This window comes from Salvelinus alpinus, chromosome 31 (assembly GCF_045679555.1).
Source record: "Salvelinus alpinus chromosome 31, SLU_Salpinus.1, whole genome shotgun sequence".
Lineage (NCBI taxonomy): Eukaryota > Metazoa > Chordata > Actinopteri > Salmoniformes > Salmonidae > Salvelinus > Salvelinus alpinus.
This window is the reverse complement of record NC_092116.1, coordinates 11657002-11682000: the sequence shown is the minus strand read 5'-3', so window position 1 is coordinate 11682000 and position 24999 is coordinate 11657002. Positions and strand designations below refer to the sequence as shown.

At 43.1% G+C, this 24999-nt stretch overlaps 1 protein-coding gene across 3 annotated transcripts in view; it reads right to left on the bottom strand.

Annotated features, from left to right (window-relative positions):
- Positions 1-2897: 2897 nt before the first annotated feature.
- Positions 2898-24999, bottom strand: part of LOC139561080 (inactive ubiquitin carboxyl-terminal hydrolase 53-like) — a 64410-nt gene continuing 42308 nt past the window's right edge. For all 3 annotated transcript variants that reach the window (XM_071377921.1, XM_071377924.1, XM_071377922.1), the window contains 6 exons: positions 24433-24579; positions 16345-17152; positions 15121-15188; positions 7782-7848; positions 6808-7589; positions 2898-6566 (listed from right to left, as the gene is read on the bottom strand). In XM_071377921.1, coding sequence (XP_071234022.1) covers positions 6490-6566; positions 6808-7589; positions 7782-7848; positions 15121-15188; positions 16345-17152; positions 24433-24579 — 1949 coding nt within the window. In that variant the 3' untranslated portion in view covers positions 2898-6489. The remainder of the gene's footprint in view (positions 6567-6807; positions 7590-7781; positions 7849-15120; positions 15189-16344; positions 17153-24432; positions 24580-24999) is intronic.

Sequence of the window (24999 nt, the reverse complement as noted above, 5' to 3'; positions counted from 1 at the left end):
GTTCTGTCTCCCAGGCTGCCACAACCTGCAAGGAATGACGCTGCTAACTTGGTTAGTCTTGTGAGATAGCTAGCTATGCTGGTTGTTAGCTTGCATAACTGATGTGTATAATTATTAAGAACACTTCATGTTTTGTGGATATTTACATTTACAGTGGGTGAGGTCCATTCCTGACAGGCTGATCAGAATCAAGGTGTCAAGGTGTCAAGGTGCTGCCTTGTAGGCTGTTTCATATGTACGGCTCCTTGAAGACAGCCTACAATAGCAGGATCCGGACTTATCAGCCTCTGAGGCTGCTACTGCATCTGATCAGCCTGTCAAGAATGGAGCTCATACACTCTGTAAATGTAAAATATTAAGCATCCCTTACAATTATACACATTAGTTTTGCAAGCTAACAACCAGCATAGACAACTTAAATACATTATTTACATAAGTATTCGGACTCTTTGCTATGATACTTGAAATTGAGCTCAGGTGCATCCTGTTTCCATTGATCATCCTTGAGATGTTTCTACAACTTGGAGTCCACCTGTGGTAAATTCAATTGATTGGACATGATTTGGAAAAGCACACACACCTGTCTATTTAAGGTCCCAAAGTTGACAGTGCATGTCAGAGCAAAAACCAAGCCATGAGGTCAAAGGAATTGTCTGTAGAGCTCCGAGACAGGATTGTGTTGAGGCACAGATCTGGGGAAGGGTACCAAGCATTTCTGCAGCATTGAAGGTCCCCAAGAACACAGTGGCCTCCATCATTCTTAAATGGAAGAAGTTTGGAACCACCAAGACTCTTCCTAGAGCTGGCTGCCCGGCCAAAATCCGCAATCGGGGGAGAAGGGCCTTGGTCAGGGAGGTGAACAAGAACCCGATGGTCACTCTGACAGAGCTCCAGAGTTCCTCTGTGGAGATGGGAGAACCTTCCAGAAGGACAACCATCTCTGCAGCACCCCAACAATCAGGCCTTTATGGTAGAGTGGCCAGACGGAAGCCACTCCTCAAGCCCGCTTGGAGTTTGCCAAAAGGCACCTAAAGACTCAAGACCATGAAAACCTAGATTCTCTGGTCTGATGAAACCAAGATTGAACTCTTTGGCCTGAATGCCAAGCTTCACGTCTGGAAGAAACATGGCACTATCCCTACGGTGAAGCATAGTTGTGGCAGTATCATGCTGTGGGGATGTTTTTCAGCGGCAGGGACTGGGAGAGTAGTCAGGATCGAGGGAAAGATATTCTGAGAGATCCTTGATGAAAACCTGCTCCAGAGCACTCAGGACCTCAGACTGGGGGCGAAGGTTCACCTTCCAACAGGACAACGACCCTAAGCACACAGTCAAGACAATGCAGGAGTGACTTCGGGACAAGTCTCAATGTCCTTGAGTGGCCCAGCCAGAACAGGGACTTGAACACGATCAAACATCTCTGAAGAGACCTGAAAATAGCTGTGCAGTGACACTCCCCACCCAACCTGACAAAGCTTGAGAGGATCTGCAGAGAATGGGAGAATCTTCTCAAATACAGGTGGACCAAGCTTGTAGTGTCATACTCAAGACTTGAGGCTGTAAATCGCTGCCAAAGGTGCTTCAACAAAGTACTGAGGAAAGGGTCTGAATACTTATGTACAGTGGGGCAAAAAAGTATTTAGTCAGCCACCAATTGTGCAAGTTCTCCCACTTTAAAAAGATGAGAGAGGCCTGTAATTTTCATCATAGGTACACTTCAACTATGACAGACAAAATGAGAAAACAAAATCCAGATAATCACATTGTAGGATTTTTAATGAATTTATTTGCAAATTATGGTGGAAAATAAGTATTTGGTCAATAACAAAAGTTTATCTCAATACTTTGTTATATACCCTTTGTTGGCAATGACAGAGGTCAAACGTTTTCTGTAAGTCTTCACAAGGTTTTCCACACTGTTGCTGGTATTTTGGCCCATTCCTCCATGCAGATCTCCTCTAGAGCAGTGATGTTTTGGGGCTGTTGCTGGGCAACACGGACTTTCAACTCCCTCCAAAGATTTTCTATGGGGTTGAGAAAATGTAAAATGTAATATTTCCTTTTTTTTATACATTTGCAAAAATGTATAAAAAACGTGTGTACATTGAAGGGAATGGGGAACAATTTAATAAATTTTATAACAATGCTGTAACGTAACAAAATGTGGAAAAAGTCAAGGGGTCTGAATACTTCTCTTCTCTGGACTTCCGTAATAGCCTGCTGAATTTGCAAGATAACTTTTCTTTCATTTTGATTTCAGCACAAATTAAAATGTGGCACTGACTTGCCCATTGATTGATGCTTCATTATCTCAATGAAGAGTTCGGCGTTCGACTAGCCACGTGCGACATGCCTGTGCATTTACAAGCCTGCTGGAGTTAGTGGAAGGCAGACGAGCATTATCACCTTCGTAGAACAGATGAAGCCTGAGCTGGAATGGGAAGCTAACTGAAGCTGGCTAGCTTTAGAAAACCCTGAATAGATCTAACTTTCTTCGTAGTATACCCCTCTGGAGAAAGGAGACATTATTGGTACACACCCTTTGTATATATGTTGTCCACATCCGGTGGCGTACCATAACCTCCTCCATGCAGTAGATGGCAGCAGAGCTTCAGGTTTCCAAGCCTCCATGGCTAAACCTTTTGTGCTCCATATATCACAACTCAGCTTCCCGTTTACTCTTACAATACAATGTATAACTTCATATAGGGTGTTCAATTGCATTTACCCTAATCTCTCACGGACAGACATATCCATAAAATATAGTACTTTACATAAGATTTTGTTTTGCAGAGATTACATTTACCCCAAGTAGGCTTTTTATTTACATTAATGTCATGAGAATAACTTAAAATAGTGAACATTTCATGGTTTAAAATAAAATGTGTAGACAATGCTATGGTTAAATAAAATGGTTTATTAAACCATTTTTAATCAATAAAAATGAAATCAAATGTTATAAAAGCAGTTTTGTACAAATAATGGCTCCTATTTCAACTCCTCTCGACATAGAAAAATAGAAAAGGCACTGTGCAGTGAAGTCTGCCGAGCAATATATAAAACATATTTGACAACAGAAATAATAATAAACATAACTTTTTACAGCATCACTAGCCAATGTGATCATCTCTGGGGGTGAAGCTAGAACAATACCTGTGGAAAAGCAGGCCTTTTCTACCTCATAATCCATTACTCAATCCATTCTTGAGGTTTAGGCTTAAGAGTTAAACCAACAGACATCAGTCAAATTCATATGTCAAATACTTACCAGTTTGAGATGGGCTTGATTTAGCTTGGAGTTTGGACTTTTGGAACAAATTCTATTGGTTCCATTGTATGGGGAAAACGAAATGAAACACACCTAAAGTATTTGACACATGTATTTGACCCAGGAGTAGAAGACAAATATATAGAAACATGGTTTGACCTAACATACCTTTAACATACTACCCAGTATGGACAGGAGCAACATTAAAAAGAGCAGACGAAGAAGCTTATATCTGGAAAGGAGTGTGAGACACAATGTACTGCGATCCGAACTAGGGATAGAAAACAAATGTTTACGAAAATTAGCGATTCTTATTGGACAAGTCTGGTTAGTCCCTCCCCACTTCGGCCGTTTGCTTCCTAGTGAATACACAGTTAAAAAGGCAGATAACATACTGTGCCAGTGCCAATGCCAATGAATTGAGACGCTTCTCTCCTAACAATCACTACTCGCATTCAACCTCGGACCAGAACAGATTCACCCAACACCCGGTGCCTCTGTGGCCACATGAGGGGACCCTTGGGATCCATTTTAAAGTAGTGCTACGAACCGGGACTATTGGACTTTATTGAAGTTAAAACATCTTCCCCCCCAAAAAAGTTAACATTTACACTTAATTTACACTAGCTCTAATGCAAGAGTAGCAATGGTTTTTGATGACGTCATTAATTAATCAAACAGACCTGAGCCACACATCAGGCTGTCACGCCCGGCACGGAATAATGCAACCAACAACAACAGTTTAAACAATCTATGGCCTAACAGCATCACTATCAGCAATAGCCTAGCGATAAGTGACACATCAAAAGGTGTCAGTAGGCCGCCAATCATAACCAAAAACACAACCATTAAAATGTATAACTATTACTTCCCATTGCAAACATTTTATCACGTTAAGCACACAAAGTAACCAGTGATCTAAAGTTTAAATGCAACAATGTTTCACACGCATATTTTCAAAGTGATAGCTAGCAACACGCGAGCTGCAAAAAAAAGTGACACTCAACAAACTATGAAAATGTGAAACTTAACTTCTTGTTAAAAAAAAATTCTTGAAGGGTGATGTTAACCCAGAAAAAACATCCTCCTCGATAACTTGTGGCTGCAGCCACTGCACACGGCAACAAAAGCTGGCTAGACCGTGGGAAAACCAGGCTACTGCTCATACTATCAGGAGTGAAGTGTCCTAGGCCTTTGAGAAAACGGAAGTTTAAAACAATACTGTAAAAACGGTCCTACCCAGTCAAAATGTGATTAGTTGATTTCCCTGTCACTGTTGAATGGCAGATGTCTAGTTTCTGAGGGCCTAACCATGGCTGGCTTAGCTAGCAAAATATTTCTCCTCAGAGACCACCAAAGAAAAATCCAGATTTAGTATTTAGTATTTTTTTCTCTTCATTGTTAAACGTTCCCTTTCCAGCACAAACTGAAGAGATGAAATCAGAATATCATTTAAATTATAGAAAATATAATTTATACTAATTTCTAAAATATAAAATAATACATCATTTTATAAATCTTCCCCATCTGGCTCTTACGAAAACAATGGACGAGCGTACACTAGGGCTGTGACGGTCATGGAATTTTCAATGACGGCAATTGGCCAGCCAAATAAGTCTCTGTAATAACATTAGAACAGCCAAAAAAATCATATATATTTTTTAGATGCACATTTTCTCTGCTCCTGACTGCATGTGCTGCCATATAAATAGAATGAATAGAACAGGTGTCCCCATTCAAGTCAATTATTGCATAATGGGTGGACTGGGGGCGAGTGTACGCATAGCAGAGAAGGAAGAGGAAGTGAGAAATCCCACTTTCACATTTGTTTTAAATGGAAGTCAAGGAACTAAGTAGACCAGACCCAGGTGCTATTGCATTGGTGTCTATGGGAGAGCCACCCCCTTAAGTAGACAGGAACTGATAAAAAAAGAATCTATGATAAATGGCATGAGTGAACCACCTTCATTCATCCACAATCTTTGCCCATAGGAGCAAAGTAGGAAGTAAAAATATATGTATTATATATCTTCAACCTAGAGTACCTATCAATATGTGTTGTGATTTGTTGATTCAACTCAACTTGACATTACAAAAAATAAATTTCATTGCATGAGTCACATTTGAATGAACAATCTACATAACCATTGAAAATATTGCATCACAATACCAGGCAGCCATTGAGTGTACCCATGAGCTTACCAGTCAAATTGCCAGGATTAGAGGTTCCAAGCCTGGTCTATTCATTCTATTTCTATGTGTGCTGCGTTGCATAGGCACCACCTTACTTGTTTCAGCAAGGAGCAACCAAGTTTCATCACGTTGTTAAGAGTCCATATTACCATAGAAAGGGACTCAACTGCACCAATGCCCAGCCGTCCCATCTTCTGTTCGTTTGCAAATGTATATATATTTTTTTTTACAGTTATGAAGGTTATTTTATTATCATGACAGTCTTAATCCATAACCGTTGGTCACATAGTTAAACGGTAATTGTGCCAGCCCTAGTGTCCACAAACTGAAAAATCTTATTCCATGAATGAATCCATACTGAAGCCAAAAACTAAAAACCTGCTCAAGGCTTATTTACCTCACCCTGTGCATTGTTACATAGGCAGAAGTAGCACAGTAACCGTATAACACTTAAATTAGCATAATTCCAGAAAGAAATACAAGCATTCCAATGATTATCTGCGTAAATTGTAAATGGGTTAGAGACGGGTTATTGTCATTGTTACGGGTATTGTATTTGATAATCTCTTAAGGGGAAAAAGTGGCTTTGTGGGAGGCATTCTGTGATTCAACTCAGTGGATGACCTTGGAAGTAAGTTCGAGGAGGTCCCTGCGTTGACCAATAACCATCCTAGGTTTAGATCCTCTTTCGGTAGTTTTTGGGGCTTTCTACTGTGCAAATCCACAATTACTGCAGCTGCCATCTAGTGGCCACAATCACAATGGTACTAAGATTGCTCTGCAGAAAGACTGTTCTGCAGGGGTGGCGCAAGACTCCTGTGACTACTGCTGAACTGAAAAGTACTCTTCAGACTAGTTGTTACTGCCTTTGGGAGTTACCAATCTCTTTGGCATTCCAGATTCATGTTTGACTTCTGATATGAGATCTGTACAAATAAGCATCACCGTAAGAAGGTCTCAAAACTTGTAGGAGGAGATGATTGTTTTAACTGTGGCTTTCGTACCAGGCCCTTCAACAGGAGTTTCTATCATAGAAACCCATGTTCATCAAGTCCTTTGGGTGTTACAGGATTCCATTTTGCAGTATGTTTACTGGTGGAGTAACCTGCAAAAGACCAGAGACATAGATTAGAACACACAAAGAAAACACTATCCACCACTGTAATAGACTTTAATGAAAGTTCTGGTCCTTTTGTAACATTTATTGATGACAAACAAATCTATAGCAGGAACATGCTTTTACTTTGGCCATTCACAAATGGTGAAGTGGGTATGACCACAAACAATTAGGGCTCCAAGTGTTTCCCACGTCCTGTGGCAAATTATCTACAGACAATTCCATTTACCTAATTCAGGCCGGCTCTTGGGGGGCTCTGCAGGTTGGGCCTCAGGGATGGGGAGCCACCCATCTCCCAGGTCGCTCTCACCAGACGACGCATGTTGTTCCCCACCTTTAGTGTCCGTGTATAGGGTGGACCTCTGGTGGTACTTGGCCCGGTATGTGTCCGTCATACAGTTGTCCACAGAGAAGTATGTGGTGGGGAGGACCATGGGGAGAACCATCCCCCGTGCGATCGGGGAGTCTAGGTCATCCATGTCGTCCCCTGGCCTTGGGCTGGGGAACCTCTCCTCTCCACTCTCACTGGCCGACAGATCGTTCCGGTCCTGGTCCGACGAGCCTGACTTGGAGCTTGCATCAGACGAGAGCTTGTGCTCGGGGGGCGTCTCGATCCACCTGTGGAGGGTGGTGTGGGAGAGGGACGGGATCGGACCATTTTTGCTCTCGTTCCGGGGGCTCGTCCGGGAGGGCTCTTGGAGCTGGTGAGTGCGGAAGCCTGACTGGTCTGTCGATCGGTGGGCGTAAGTCTTTGGGGGGAGAGGCGGGGCTAGGTTATGGTAATGAGGTTGGGGGGAGGGTTCTCTGGGGACCAGTGGCCTGGTCTCTTCCTGTTCGGAGAAGGGCCCGGTGAGGTTGTCGGAGCTGTTCCACTCAGAGCTGCTGGTCTTGGCCAGGTATGGGGGAAAGGGGCTGACCGGGCTGGGGCTGCCATCGACGTTATCCTCCTGCTCATCATCCATACCGTCCCTCCTCTCCAGAATTCCAGGCGTATATCGGAAGGCTCGTCTTCTGTTGCAGGGAGAAAGAAAAAAAATAGACATCAATGAAACAGTCTATCCAGAATAAGATTGCATACTTTATCACTAGCATCAGTACTGGTACTTGGGTGAATAGCAGAGACCAATCTTTGGAATCTTTACTCTATATCCAGTTTACAGATCAAATAATCAAACTGTACGTAGTACAATAACCATGCTTTACCTTTGTAATCTTGGACTCAACTTGAGATGTGCATCTTGCAGGTCTGGAGACTTTGTTGGGTGTTCACCTGGAAAATAAGAATAAGTTCATTTGATTTTGTAGATTGCTACTACTTTTCTACAGCTACACAAACAAGACTGCCCTATTCCGAATCAAGTACTCAAAATGACTTTTTAAAATACATTTTCAACCCTTAACCTCACTGACACACAACCACAAAAAATTATGTGACTCTGCTCTGATTCCATGTTTGAACAGACTCACAGTATTTTCCTGCCTGTCTCTAGCACAGACATGTTATCTAACTTGGTTGTGGGCCTAGCCCGGTGCTGGGGGAGGATGCATCAAAGTAGAGAGGCAGTCTGGTAGAGTGCCTTCGGGCCCCATGTACCACTGTCTGATCCGGCATGAGTGAGGCCAAGGCCCCTCAGAGAAAGCTAAAGTCCAAAGCCCAGGCCAATCTGCTAGCCTTTAGGCTAATTATGCTAATTCTTGCTAATGCAAAGTGAGGACTTCAACCCAGTGGGGAGAGGGGGATAGGGGGCAAGGGTCGTACCCTGAACCGAGGGGGGTGGTGGTGTGACAGGCAGAGGGTGCCCAGCATCTGAACTTTCTGCACCTTGCAGATTTAGGCCCCAGTGGCAGAGCCTGACCCAGTGAGCTATGTCAACAAAGCAAGTGACAAGCAGATTAAATAGGGAGCCATCAGTGGTAGTGGGACAGTTGCAGAGAAGGGCATGACCACGATTAAAAGAAACTAGGGCAAGAAAGTCGGGCCATGTCATGTTTACCTTTCATGTCATTGCAAAGAGACGTGTGTCAATATAACCTCTAAGGCCCTTGGGCTCTCACAGGAAGTGTGGCTAAAAGTTTATGGTTGAAAAATGTGCATCATTTTATACGGCTTAGGCTGTCTGTGATGTGTAAGCATACTCGGCTTTCACCCTCTCACCTTTTCCTTTTTTTTGTGCTCTCCGCAGGAGCATTGCCGGCTAAAACCCTTCAGCTGGCATGCATTTATTACGCTGGGATCTGACTTTTTTTCTCTCCCTCTCAACGCTGCGTGCTTTTATGTCGCTAAGTCCGTGTGGCGATTCTCAATTTGATGCTATTCATTTTCAATTTTGGCACGCAACCATAACAATATCAATACGAAAACAAAGTGGGTTGCAGTTTACAGCCCTCCACTACATTTCTTCTTACCGTAGCAAATCCTCTCTTCTTTACAGTCGTGTCGGCTGTTGCCGAGAGAACCAGAGGGACTGGGGAGCATTGCTGTTGTGTAACAAAGAGCAAGGCAGCTGCGGCTCTCCGGTTAGAGAAATGCCTCTAACCAGATCCCAAAATGGTTCAGACACCAGCAATCCGATTACCATCAAATCGATGGTTGAATAATCTCTTAAGTGGTTAACGGCAGAGTTGGGGTCACTCTGATAGTTTTACAACTATAAGCATTAGAGACCAACAACTTAATTGATGTATACCTCTGTAATACGGTGCATTAACAAAGTAATGTGTTATTGTTCCATCTCTTCGCACTTAGGGGCACAACAAGTTCAACAGTATAGTTCAGAAACTGTGTTGCTAACAGTGGCGTTAAGTTGCTAATGCTGCCATAAGAAACAACATGGATAAGCTTGTGTCCCAATGAATCAAAACCGATAATACGGTTTCTGCAGTAAGAAAAATACACATTTCCGCACAACGAGAAAGCATATTTTGAAAATGCTTCTTTGGTTCAACACTGTAAAAAATAAATGTGTTTTACTGGATGAATCCAAAAGAGCACACACTTTGAAACCCAGTTATGCCAGGTGTACACTACTTTCAAAATCCTAACATCGCTGAGCCGCTCACATTTAACGACCGTCTTTCCTGTTGTTTTTTTGTTGTCTTGCCAACGTAGTGGTGCGCACACTAAACGATCTGGTACAAATGGGTGTCACACACTCCAAGATTCTTCACGTGGTCGTGAGGATTCTCCATACCATGCTCTCTTGCAAAAACAATGTGATGATGTCATTAGATTGTTAACGTAGCTAGAACGAGCTGTGGCCCTAGTGAACAATAACAAGAATAACATCTTCCTGAATCATTATAATTAGATTTTTTCAGCGTGAATACAATTGCACTAAAATTGTTTATTTTTTGTATTATTTTATTGATATTTTTTGTATGTTTGAGTATTTTCTTGTTAATACCTGTGTTTTGTTTTGTTAGACATTTTTGATGTAGCAATGTAAGTTGATTTTTGTATTATGAATAATAATTGTAATTCTATAAATTTTTTAAATAAAAAAACGAGCTGTGGCTCAAAAGCAGCCTCATAAATGTTTTCAGTCAGACATTCACGCTTGCCATACAGAGTTTAAATATCTAGCGAACATTTTGAACTGAATAACATTGCTTGTGAACGCATACTAGTAGTAGTCGTCGCTTCTGCTCGAGAGTGGGCAACGACATTGTCTCCGATCTCAAAAACCTGTTTGGGACAGCCAAATCGGGGCCAAAATCATGTAGTGTACACCCAGCTTTACTGTCTTTGATAGAATATGGCCTCTGGTGTTTGTGTACATAATATTTAGTGTTCCAGTGGTGATTTTAATACGAAGATACTGTTTCTGTGGACAAAAATCACTGATGCCACTGATCCCATTTCAGTGAATGGGACTATCCTGAGCAGTCAAAAGGACACCTGTCAATCAAATCAACATCTTACTAATCACATTGTTTCAAAACTCTATGATCATAGCTCAGCATCTATATAGGAGCTTCAGGTTACTTACCAAATATCTCACGTGGTGTCACAAACTCCAACCTCTCCCAGTTAAGAAAAATTATAAAAGCAGAATTTAAGAGCTTTTTGAACGTCTTAAATAGCTGTGTTGAAGCAACTAAATGAAACAACTTCAGACGTTTCAATTTCAAGATTGCCGAGTCAAGATTTGTAGAGCTCAGGGTTTTCTGCTGATCTGCAGTCCTTCAAATTCCTTGACATCAATCATACTTGCATTCACACTACCTATTCAGTTTTCGTGCGAATCAATTATGGGGAGGAGAAAAAGAGAACCATGGCAAAAAACGTAGAGCCTTTTGACAAGTTTAAATTCGATCTGATGGTACATCTGAGTAATCAGAGGACCCAAAATCTGTCGAGAGTATTTATTGACATCTAAAGATAGTTCCTTTTCCAGCTTGAAACTGGATAAGACACTGATCAGAGGGATGTAACTCAAGCTGGTGTGGATGGCAGGGATCCAAAGATATCAGATCTCACAAGCGAATGAACTTTCACGTTGCACAAATTCACACTTTTAAATTAATCGATCAGTTCTCTGGGGTGTCAACTCCACATTTACTTAGGCAGACAGTTTGTTAAAATACTGACAATCTAACCAATTATTCATTTCAAAGTCATTACGAATTTCATAAATACAATAGTTATTAACCCCAATGCCTGTTCATATTGTTGAATATTGAAAATATTGACACTTTTTTTATTAAATCGTCTCATCACTCAACATAATCCACCCACTCGGTATGGTTTATGGGAGTGCTGATAGGACCCCAGTTTGAGAACATCAAGCCGAAAGGTGCTATATAAATTTGGACTCTATCCCAGGGCATTAACACGAAGTTTAACACATCAGTCACAGGCTTGTTAAGTGGTGTCAATGGGCTTTCTAAGCCTGGGAGCGTGGGAGCATTAGAACCCAGCTCCCAACTCGCTGAGTCATAGGTTTCGTCCCAAATGCCACCCTATTCCCTAAATATTCCACTACTTTTGAACGGGGCCCATAGAGCTCTGGTCAAAAGAAGTGCACTGTATAGGGAACAGGGTGTCATTTTGGATGCGCTTTAGACCAAAGTACAGTAACATAACACAGGACTGAGAAAGAAATCCTTCTCGGAATCTGCTTTATGTCAATAATTTCCATGAATTTAATATAGGTTTATCTATTTACTATCTTCATTAAAATGTGAGAGATTTGGTAGCTTACATGACTGGATAATTGTTTGAAATTAATATGCAGAAGAGTCCTATTAAGCTTTTGAGAACATGGAAATGCTTTGGTTGTGCTTGGTTACCCATTGGGAGCCAAAGGCACTCTTTCCATCTAAACAGGCTGAGGCAGCAGAGCCAAGGCGTGCTCTCAAAAGCAGTGGGCGCACACACACAAAGGCATGCCTTAAGTCTTAGACACACTAATACACGCCACCACAAATGCTTGAACACAACGACGTTAACTTCATTGAGGGGTTGGGTTAAACGCGGAAGACACATTTCAGCTGAAGGCATTCAGTTGTACAACTGACTAGGTATCCCCCTTTAATATTATAAAATTGTTGTTTGCTCAAAACATTCTGTCTTTCACAGACAAATTAACACCTATATAGCAATAATTTGTCAGCCTTGATAAATAGAGACAGTTTGTGTCTTGGTGACAGAGGTTGGTGCATGTAGGTGTTCATTTGATGTAGTTTGACACTGCACAATATGGCTTTCATTGTGAATGAAACAGGTTGATATTCTGAGGAAGGAGAAGGGGGGGTCATATTCAGTAAGTGTTAGCGATGTTGTGCTAACACGATAGCAAAACAAGGAATTAGCACGGCAGAGTGTGGGTCTATGCCTCCAGTCGAGTGTCTGGGGAACCACGGGAGCCAATCGGAGTAAATCAAGCGATAGCATGATTTACTGCTTGGATACAGCCATTTGAAGCGGTTGGACTTTCCACCCATCTCCCAGCAGCCTTGACCTTTCGAAGCCCTCACACAGACAGAATGCCTTCTCTAAAGGCATTCTATCCATTTTAGCACCCTGTGGTTAGGCTGGCATCTCGGCAACAAAAACACAATGTAACGCTGTCATTTAGCTGGGCAAAGTCTGGACGGCTGTTCCAGAAGAGATCTAGACATAACATCCATATTCTCTACTTTTATGACTGTTGTTTGTAGACGTAACACTATATCCAGACAAAACAAAGGTTTGTTGTTTATAAAATGGTGTTTACTATTTACGTCTGTACTGAATCCTGGCCAGCTTTGATCTTAAAAAGTATTTTAGCCTCTAATGGACCTCTGGAATCTGCAGCGCAGCCCGGGCTCACAGCTGAACTCCTGCCAAATTGAATTCAAAAACATTTGCTGGAGCTTGTCAATACAATTTGCAAATGGCGGGGAGTAGAGGCAACAGCCCTGGCTCAAATAGGGTGACTCAAATATCGAACACTCAGGTTATCAACAAGTCAGCCTTCCTAAAAAGTTATCATATAAATAGTTGGAAAATTGGAAAGATCTGACATTTTGTTACAGATTATATATCACCGGAAGCCAAGAACACAGCAATCAATCAAAGTGGTGCCCGAACAATGAAATAAATTGATTCTCTTGTAGACCTACTGTGTGTGCAATAAGCTAATACAATTGTGAAGGCATTAAAATACGATTTAATTGATCCCCACTGTTTTAAATCAAACTGCTCAAAATGACAGATCCAGAAAAAAATTACCTAAGGGGGATCAGAAATCGCAGCAGTCATAAATACATCAAGGCTTCAAAAGTGTTTGTTTCCTTGCCAGGGAGTGTTTCCACATGGATTGCTCTGCTCTGCACACACAGACGCTCACAGGCCAGACATAAAACACAACCCTTTTCCGCTTCGATTAGTCAGCTCACCAGACTTACGTAAAACCAACCCACCGTCCCGCTGTTCTAAACACTGATGTTTGAGACCTCGCATTCACCCCATTTGTTGTTATTGAGAAGAAAGGACAAAATAAAAGGAGGGGAGGGGGAAAAGTGTGGTGCCACAGAAAATGGCATTTTATTTATGTGTGTGTGAATGCCACCTTCTGACAGGCCGGGTCATGGCATTTTCTGCCCGGCTGGGCACAGCTGGGAGGCACCCATGAGCTCGCTCATCATTCCTGCTCTGTAAGGACAAACTCCACAGACAATTCTGAGAATCGGTGACGGGTGTTTAAAAGGGCTGCCGTAGATTGGAGCATTACAAAACAAATCTATTTTTCTCTCTTGGAATGGATGGTTCAGACAGTGGGAACGTGATGAAAAACAGATACAGTATGTGAGGGGTGGCCGAGCGGAGAGCCCTCCTGCTGCTATTCATATCAACTAATCTCCCTCTATCTTGTCTGGGTGGTAAAATAGCTAGTTGTAAACCTGACTTGTATTTATTTGTTTTTTGTACTCAAAGCTTGTTGCCTTCAATCAGACACAGGAGTTATTGATTAGTTTGTAAGATTTGTTCCACTTCTCTTTGAAACTGGGTGCCTAGGTGTTAAGTGTTAAAAATGACCTTGCAAATTAAGGGTTAAGTGTTAAAATACCGGATACATTGATATTCACCCCTCTCCTTACCACTTTTCAGGCTCATACATGCATTGTTCAGGGCAGAACACATCATATTACTCTCTGTGCACTGCAAAGCACACATGAACTTTGCTCTGGAAAAGGACCGGTCCAGTAAATGAGAAACCAATCCCACGTGTACTTCCATAACAAATCGCCACCATTGGGCTCTAACCTTAGCACAACTGATGGGACCATAAATCAAGGAAATTACAGAGTGGTGTTTCTTAATATCTCTAGACTTTATACTGCACAATAAACATCTCGGGGGGCAAAACTATTTAACTTCTGAAGCACATAATGACAAAGATTATCATTCTCTGATAATGACCGCACCAGAGTCTATTTTCCCTCCATATCAGACACATTGGGTTAAGCGACTGACAGAGAAGTATATTTCCTACCATCGGAAAGTTTCAGCTGCCTATTTTTCCCCCCAACGTCTACACAATAATACATTTAGTCTAGATGAGATCTCATCCAGGTAGCCAAAATATTGACCCAAAATTAGCACAGCTGCCTCATTTCATATTTTTTGAGTGTTTATGCTTTGGGCAAAGGACAATACGACAAGATGGGGTGTAAAGTGAGGATTTTGCCAGATGCTTTGGCTTTTCTGACAACTTACAAACAAGCAAAACAAATAAGGAGTGAGGGCCGAAAGGTAACTGGCACAAAACATCATGGGAGGCAGGACAACTAGCGGCGAATTTCCACAAAGGATTAACCCCAATGTTTAACACAATTTCCTTAGAATAACATCAGTGTGTATACACCAGTCGAACATCGGTGTCAGTCAAAAAGCAGCATAAGTTACTTACCACCATGGAGTGGGATGAAGTTGCCCCTAGATAATGATATTGGGAGTGTGTTGCATTTTCTCCACTAATAGTTAAGGTTTGGATTGGGGGAGGTGAAGCTGATTCTAGATCTGTACCTAGGGGAAACTTTACCCTGTAGTACTTACCATAGGAGAAGGAGGAGTGCAAGATGTGGGCCTTGGAGTCGTCACCTCTCCGGTGAGAGAAAGGGTCCCTGAAATATACAAATTGAGTCAAACGCTGACGCCACATGACAACGGCCTTTCTATGCATGTCCCTTTGTATGGTGTCTCTCCGCATGCAGGTTTTCCCCCCAACTGACCTTTTAAAGAGATTAAGTTGGATCTAAACTGCTAGCGTAAACACGGAAATCCACTTTACTCCATACTACTTTGTTCTGTATATGATTTATTGTGGAGTTATACGATACTAATCCACCAAAAACAGCTTTTTTCTTTTGGTAAATGTATGGCTCACATCCATTTCTCTTCTCGGCTGGTGCATTGATGAATTCGGGAGACTGAGAAAAGTCAATACTTATTGTGCCCAGCAGTGGAGCACTGAATCGTAGGATGCCAATACAATAGCTACAGTGTTTAGATACAGTTTCACTATCACCTCTTAAAATCAACTAGCAATGAAGTTCAGAGATCTAAAGAGAGGATCTATATTAAAGCCTTAGTGAGATTTCACTTACAGATTTGTACATGGATTTCTATATAGTCATTATCAAATCAAAGTTTATTGGTGGTGTACACATATTTGCATTTGTTATAGCAAGTGCAGAAAAATGGTTATGTTACTAGCTCCAACAGTTCAATAGAATGTTAAATAGAAATTAATACTAGTCATTAAGACCCATAGTCTTAATACTGACTCATTAAAAAACAGATAATTATTCACTCCCAACATATTGAGCAATGTATTTATATTGTATATTAATGTTTGTTATATACATTGGGATGAATTAACATATTTAACTATGTTGTTATAATGGAAACACCACTGTCAGGAGACATTGGCTTGCACTGGTTAGACCTGTTTCGGCCATTGACTGGCTGTCCCTCTTGGGAGGAGAGCAGTCGTCAGCTAGTTGGGATCATCGCCAAACAAGACACCCTGCCGAGACGACAAATGACGACCCTAGTACAATAACGTTGGCAGATTCTGCTCCATGTGTACTTACGTAAAAAATCTCTTACTCTATTTTTAGAATTAGTTGTTTTCACCGTTTAATTATTCAGAAATGGCAGCGATTTTGACTCTCAGTCGAATCATAACACGAGTGACAAAGAGATTATAGCTGGAGGAAGGCAGCGACAGCGTTTGACTTGGAACTGTTTGAGACAAAAAATAACACTCCTGTTTACCTTGTCAGGTGTACCTCAGGTATGGGCCTCAGCTCTTTGGACATAAAGTTCTCCACCACGGGTGAGTCCAGGTTGGCCGAGCCGTTGCTAAGCCGCTCGCTGCTCTCGTATCCTGACTCTGTGCGCTGGATCTTCCAGTTGTCGCTGCGCACCTTTAGTGTGTCTGCCATCACAGTGGTGCCCTTTGACCTGTCCTTGCCCTCCGACTCCACCGAACTGCGGCTGCCGCCCGTTTCAGGACGCTGCTCGTCCTCATAGATGGTCATCAGGCTCTTGGGCTTGTGCTCTTCACGCCCACCCCATGTGAAGTCCCGGTCCCTGTCTTTTTCGTTGGGGTGTGACGTCCTCTCCTGGCTGGAAGGTCTCTGGTGGGGGCTGTGCTGCCGGCGCTCGTGACCCCCTCCACCACCACCACCGCTTATCACACTATCCACGTTTAGCACCTCACGCATGGGCTTCCATGGCCGACTGGGCCTGCTGCTACTACTGCTGCTGCTGGAGCTGGAGTTGTCATTACGGCTGCCCTCCCGGCTGCTGTCTGTGTCATAGCCGTTGGAGAGCTGCTCCAGTCTCCGGCTGTAATGGCCGCCACCGAAGCCCCTACTGCTGGGAGGGGCTGGTTGTACCTGGACCCTGGAGTGGGAGCGAGGAGGCCCCTCGTGTGAGGAGGACCTGCCGCCAAAGTGGGGGGTCCTCTCTGTCTTGGTGGGCCCTTTGCCCTGGCTGGCGTACAGGTGCGTATCCAGGTACTGCTTGAAGCCATTCTCCGGTGGGGAGGCGGAACGTGAGTACCTCTCTGGGATTGGATCTGAATGAAAGGATTTCATGAGAATTTGTTCAAGTGGTTTAGGAGGATATGTGCAGTGTGTGGGTACATGTTTTGTAAGGACATTGTCCTAGAGGTAGGTCTGCTACTTAAGAGGATGTGGAAAAGCTTTTTCTACAGGTTTTGCTGTACATATATGAAGGAAAAAACAATCAAGATAATTTACCCTAGAGCTTAAACTGCTGTTCTTGCTTGTAGGCTAGAATGAGGTAGAAAGCATCTAGCAAAACCTATTTGGAGCTTCATTGCAAGAAGTTATTATTCTATATGACATTAAATTATCGTGTTTTTCTTACAAAATGGGAAAAAATAAACACTGGGAAAGAATAAACACGTTGGGTGACATTACGCCAAGGCTTGACGGAAAAGATGATGCAAACAGAACCCCATCAATTAATCTGAGGCCAAAGTAGGGTGGGAGGAGAGAAGTGGGTGGTTTAATGGTCTAAATAACCTTTTCTGGTTGAGGTCGCTAGGAAAGTCACTTTTTTTGCAGGGCTAATTCTGATTCCAACATTGCACTCGAGCTGGCGTAGTATCCAAACTGCCGCCTGTAATGCCAAATGCCAGTAGATTGTGACACGTTGCCAAGTGCAGCAACTGACTTTCAATGCCATTCCAACCCAAGACACAGGGTTTGCTAAGGAAGACAGCAGGGGCGTAGTGTGGGATGTGAACAATGGGCTTGTGGTGAAGTTTACTGTAGGGACATACAGTACCAGTCAAAAGTTTGGACACACTTACTCATTCAATGGGTTTTCTTTATTTTTACTATTTTCTACATTGTAGAATAATAGTGAACACATCAAAAAACAAAAAACTTTTTTTTGAAAGTGTTAAACAAATCCAAATTTTCTTTATATTTGAGATTCTTCAAAGTAGCCACCCTTTGCCTTGATGATAGCTTTGCACACTCTTGGCATTCTCTCAACCAGCTTCATGAGGTAGTCACCTGGAATGCATTTCAATTAACAGGAGTACCTTGTAAAAAGTAAATTATTGGAATGTCTTTCCTTAATGCCTTTGAGCATATCAGTTGTGTTGTGACAAGGTAGGGGTAGAATACAGCCCTATTTGGTAAAAGGCCAAGTCCATATTATGGCAATAACAGCTCAAACAAGCAAAGAGAAATGACAGTCCATCATTACTTTGAGACATGAAGGTCAGTCAATGTGAAAATGTCAAGAACTATAAAAACGTTTATTCAAGTGCAGTCGCAAAAACCATCAAGCGCTATGATGAAACTGGCTCTAATTAGGACCGCATCAGGAAAGGAAGACCCTGAGTTACCTCTGCCGCAGAGGACAAGTTCATTAGAGTTGCCAGCCTCAGATTGCAGCCCAAATAAATGCTTCAGAGTTCAAGTAACAGACACAACATCAACTGTTCAGAGGAGACTGCGTGAATCAGGCCTTCATGATGGAATTGCTGAAAAGAAACCACTACTAAAGAACACAAACAAGAAGAAGAGACTTGCTTGGGCCAAGAAACATGAGCAATGGACATTAGACCGCTGGAAATCTGTCCTTTGGTCTGATGAGTCCAAATTTGAGATTTTTGGTTTCAACCGCCGTGTCTTTGTGAGACATAGAGTAGACGAACGGATGATCTCCGCATGTGTGGTTCCCACCGTGAAGCATGGAGGTGGTGTGATGGTGCTTCGCTGGTGATACTGTCAGCAATTTATTTAGAATTCAAGCACACTTAACTAGCATGGCTACCACAGCATTCTGCAGCGATACGCCATCCCACCTGGTTTGCACTTAGTGGGACTATCATTTGTTATTCAACAGGACAATGACCCAACACACCTGCAGGCTGTGTAAGGGCTATTTGACCAAGAAGGGGAGTGATGGTTTAGTAAGATGGCGCCGAAGAGGATGGCTGACGTTTTACATGCCCGTAACCAATTGTGCTATTTTGATTGTTTTTTTGCATTGTTTGTAACTTATTTTTTTTAACTTATTTTGTACATAATGTTGCTGCTTCCGTCTCTTATGACCGAAAATAACTTCTGAACTGGGATTACTCACCACGAACTGGAAGAAGCTTTTTCCTTTAACGAGTCCGACGAGAAAGAAATACTGCTCTCCCACGAACAGGTCCAGATTAATTTGCGTGAAGAAAATATGGATTAAAAGAGGACGCAGATCAGGCTACCTTTTGAGAATCCGTAGACGAGCGAGTAAACTCCCACTGCCATCAATTCTACTTGCTAACATGCAATCATTGGAAAATTAAATTGATGATCTAAGATTATCCTACCAACGGGACATTAAAAACTGTAATATCTTAGGTTTCACCGAGACGTGGATGAGCAACGACACGGATAACAGAGCTGGAGGGATTTTCAATGCACCGGCAGAACAGAGAAGCTACGTCTGGCAAGACGAGGGGTGGGGGTGTGCGTCTTTTTGTAAATAACAGCTGGTGCGTAATGTCTAAAATGAAAGAAGTCTCGAGGTATTGCTAGCCTGAGGTAGAGTATCTTATGATAAGCTGTAGACCACACTATCTACCAAGAGAGTTCTCATCTATATTAAGACCACACTCAACTAACTCTGTAAGGCCATAAGCAAACAAGAAAAAGCTCACCCAGAAGTGGCGCTCCTAGTGGCCGGGGACATAAATCAGTTTTGCTACATTTTTACCAGCATGTCACGTGCAACCAGAGGGAAAAAAACTGTAGACCACCTTTACTCCACACACAAAGATGCATACAAAGCTCTCCCCCGCCCTCCATTTGGAAAATCTGACAATGATTATATTCTCCGGATTCCTTCTTACAAGCAAAAACTAAAAGCAGGAAGTACCAGTGACTCGCTCAATATGAAAGTGGTCAGATGACGCGGATGCTACGCTACAGGACTGTTTTGCTAGTACAGACTGGAATATGTTCCGGGATTCATCCAACGGCATTGAGCAGTATTCCACCTCAGTCAAGTGCATCAACGATTTCATCCCCACAGTGACCGTACGTACATATCCCAACCATAAGCCATGGATTACAGGCAACATCTGCATCGAGCTAAAGGCTAGAGCTGCCGCCTTTAAGTAGCGGGACACTAATCCGGACGCCTATAAGAAATCCCGCTATGCCCTCAGACGAACCATCAAACAAGGAAAGCGTCAATACAGGATCAAAATTGACCTCTGACGCTTGTCGGATGTGTCAGGGCTTGAAAACTATTACGGACTACAAAGGGAAACACAGACGCGAGCTGCTCAGTGACGGGAGCCTACCAGACAAGCTAAATGCCTTTTATGCTCACTTCGAGGCAAGCAACACTGAAGCATGCACGAGAGCACCAGCTGTTCTGGATGACTTTGTGATAATGCTCCCGGATACCCTAGACCCACTCCAATTCGCATACCGCCCCAACAGATCCACAGATGACGCAATCTCAATCGCCCTCCACACTACCCTTTCCCACCTGGACAAAAGGAAAGAATACCTATGTGAGAATGCTGTTCATTGACTACAGCTCAGTGTTCAACACCATAGTGCCCACGAAGCTCATCACTAAGCTAAGGATCCTGGGACTAAACACCTACCTCTGCAACTGGATCCTGTACTTCCAGACGGGCCGCCCCCAGGTAGTAAGGGTAGGCCGCAACACGTCTGCCGCGCTGATCCTCAACACTGGGGCCCCTCAGGGGTGTGTACTTAGTTCCCTCCTGTACTCCCTGTTCACCCACGTCTGCATGGCCAAACATGACTCCAACAAAATCATTACGTTTGCAACGATGAGACAGCCTATAGGGAGGTCAGAGATCTGGCAGTGTGGTGCAAGGACAACAACCTCTCCCTCAATGTGAGCAAGATAAAAGGAGCTGATCGTGGACTACAGGAAAAGGCAGGCCGAACAGGCCCCCATTAACATCAACGAGGCTGTAGTGGAGCGGGTCAAGAGTTAAGTTCCTTGGTGTCCACATCACCAACAATCTATCATGGTCCAAAAACACCAAGACAGTCATGAAGAGGGCACGACAACACCTTTTCCCCCTCAGGAGACTGAAAAGACTTGGCATGGTTCCCCAGATCCTCAACAAGTTATATAGCTACACCATCGAGAGCATCCTGATCAGTTGCATCACCGCCTGGTATGGCAAGTGCTCGGCATCTGACCATAATGCACTACAGAGGGTAGTGCGTAAGGCCCAGTACATCACTGGGGCCAAGCTTCCTGCAATCCAGGACCTATATAATAGGCAGTGTCAGAGGAAGGCCAATAAAATTATCAGAGACTCACCCAAGTCACAGAATGTTCTCTGCTACCGCACGGCAAGCGGTACCGGAGCGCCAAGACTAGGACCAAAAAGCTCCTTAACAGCTTCTACCCCCAAGCCATAAGACTGATGAACAACTAATCAAATGGCCACCGGACTATTACATTGACCCCCCTCCATTTGTTTTGTACACTGCTGCTACTTGCGGTTTATTATCTCTGCATAGTCACTTCACCCCTACCTACATGTAATTTGTACATCTAACCTGTACCTGTACCATCTAACCTGTACCTACCTCGGTACCTGTACCCCCTGTATATAGCCTCGTTATTGTTATGTTATTGTGTTACTTTTTATTATTTTTTACTTTAGTTTATTTGGGAAATATTTTCTTAACTCTTCTTGAACTGCACTGTTGGTTAAGGGCTTGTAAGTAAGCATTTCACGGTAAGGTCTACACTTGAAATATTCGGCGCATGTGACAAATAAAGTTTGATTTGATGGAGTGCTGCATCAGATGCCCTGGCCTACACAATCACCTGACCTCAACCCAATTAAGATGGTTTGTGATGAGTTGGACCGCAGAGTGAAGGAAAAGCAGCCACCAAGTGCTCAGCATATTTGGAACCTCCGTCCAGACTGTTGGAAAACCATTCCAGGTGAAGCTGGTTGAGAGAATGCCAAGTGTGTGCAAAGCTGTCATCAAGGCAAAGGGTGGCTACTTTGAAGATTCTCAAATATAAAATATATTTTGATTTGTTTAAAACTTTTTGGGTTACTACATGATTCCATGTGTTATTTTATAGTTTTGATGTCTTTACTATTATTCTACAATGTATAAAATAGTGAAAATAAAGAAAAACCCTTGAATGAGTAGGTCTGTCCAAACTTTTGACTGGTACTGTACGTCTGTAGACAAGAGGAAGGCGTAAATAATGGATGTCGGGAGGCCGTATGTGTCTCTGTGGTGTAGCAGTAGGGGAAGTGACCTGACGTTGTGACGTCTGTGAAGATATTATTGATGAATGGTGTGTGTGTGTGTGTATTCCCTGCTGGCTGTCCATGACTCCTTGAACTGATGAGTCTGTGGCCTGGAGATGTGCATGATTGAGAGGACAAAATGTTTGTATGCGTGTGTGGTTGTCTTTCAAGGACACTGAGTCATGCCCGCCACTTTCGAAAGATATGACCGGGGGGGCACACACAAGCCCGCTTATTTCTATACTGGATGACACTTGTACCCTCGCTGTATCCACAACTAATAGAACCTGAAGCTACTATACATACAGTACTACCTCTATCAAACTTTCTTTCGCTTGGGAATATAAAAATAAAATCTAAATAGAAACAATTGACTAGCACTTTTTAATGGAAGAGGATGAAACATTTTTAAGCCCTAAAACCATTACAGGGGACAAAAAGTGTTTGTACCACAAAACAAGGTGTGCAGTATGCAATAGCCCGTGGTATAATTGGTGTAATCGTGGACCAGCTGGGTCCATGTAACACATTTTGGGCCACATATGTCAAATGAGAAAAAGGGCCACTGTTAAAGCTTTACTTATGAAAAATATGCTCTTCTAATTACCGTCCAACTCTATTAACTGATGGAGCGCTTGAACAAAGAGTAATAGGAGATGCACTAAGGGACCAGTATATAACATTTGGATGATTTTGACTAGCAACTGGCCTTCTCATGATTCCAATGGCTCTGTTGGATAGAGCATTGTTCTTTCAACATCAGTGGGTGGGTTTGATCCCCCCCCCACACACACACACACACACACACACACACGTACTGGTCTAGGTGTATGTTTATAACTGGAAATCCCTTTGGATAAAAGTGTCTCCTAAATCACCATATTAATATTCATTAATAACATGACAGGGTGTGTGATCTAGGATTGAGGCCTGCACTGAGTCTCAGATGTACAGAGAAAGTTATGGGAGGTTATATTCCACAACGCCTTAGATGTAACCTCTCCTGAGAGATAGAGTCGCTACAGAGATGGATTCTGCTGACGGGGCGTGCGAGAGTTAAATCACCTCGAACATAACTGTTCACATGGCGTGTGTGTGAGACTTGTGTGTGTGTGGCGACAGAGATGGTTTAACTATGCCTGTGATGACAACACAGCACGTTTGTCTTTTAGGGTTGGAAGCTAAAAGTCAACACAGTTACACTATGCTAGATGAAAACTGGGTAATGTGTTCTGGTAACCCTAACTCCTATATTTCCTACATAGGGCACTACATTTGAACAAAAACCTGTGTTCATAAATAGTACACTATATCGAGAATAGGGTGCCATTTATGATGAAGCCAATGTCTGTAATTGACATCAACACTTCCTATCTGACCCGAGTGCTAACTTTCTTATGCTTCTCTTTTTCCAAGTATGTCCAGTAGCTTTGAGGTCAGCTTTTTAGTGGAGCGCTAGCCTGGGCACGAGCAGCACTAGAGATGGATTTATTCCACTTACATCAACTATAGTGTCACTTCCAGTCTCGCCATTCATCACGGGCATGACGCTAGCCTCTGTTAGCCTGGTGCATTCAATCATAAAGGGACGTGAGCCTGGTGCTAACAGGGCCGCTTGTGGTTGCATGGTGGATTTGGGGGCTAGTTCATTTTCAGTTCCTAGCACCTTGCCCCTAGTTTCTACCCCTTTGGTGTTCAGAGAAATTAAATGACAGGATAGGTGAGAGAAATATGACAGAGGGTTAGAGTTTAAAATTGGGGGGGGGGGGGGGGGGGGGTGATGAGGGCAGGCTTCAACAGATGTCAGAGTTCTAATCCTTATCCTGACACAATGCTCCCAAACCACCCTGCCTGGTTGATTATGTAAGGGCCAGTACAGTGAAATGCTAGTCGTTTGTGTTGGTCAGGTGATTTGATGTTATGTATGTTGATAATGGTGGGTTGCGTGTGCATTTTGTACACCTTTGTGTCAAGGGTTATCTTGTCTTTTCATTGGTCTGTGTGTGTGTGTGTGTGTGTGTGAGAGCGTGTGCCTGTGTGTAGTTCCACACCTCTGTAGTGGGCATCCTGTCTCCTCCTCTCTATCTTGTCCTGGTATCTCCTGGAGGGGTGCATCCCCTGGATTTCCCCTGCCTTCTGGGCCACTTCTCTGGAGATGTCCTTCAGACGGCTCTTAGGATCACTGGTGCCCAGTGTCACTGCAAGATGGGGAGAAAGAAACATTATGTAAGACATTCCATTTCAGTCATTTTGAGAAACTGATACAGAGGGACTTAAATTCCAATAGACAATACAAGGGGCAGAAACAGAGCAAAAAGAATGTGTAGCAAGTCAAACACGCAAGTGGGAACTTTCTTTCACCTTCTACAGCCCAATACAAGAAGAGAGACAAAACTACAGTAACCTAGGCCACACCAACTCCCTCTCCATCTTCCACACCCTCCATCCCTCCTCTACCCAACTCCCCTCTATCCCGACGAGACCCCTGGACGCATTGAACAGTGCGGAGTGTGTAAAGGAGAGAGAGTGGGGGGAACTTTAGGGCCGACCAATGTGCTAATGTATACGGCGGGCTTGTCTGCTGGGTGAGGGGAAATGCACCGAGGTGGAACCCGTGG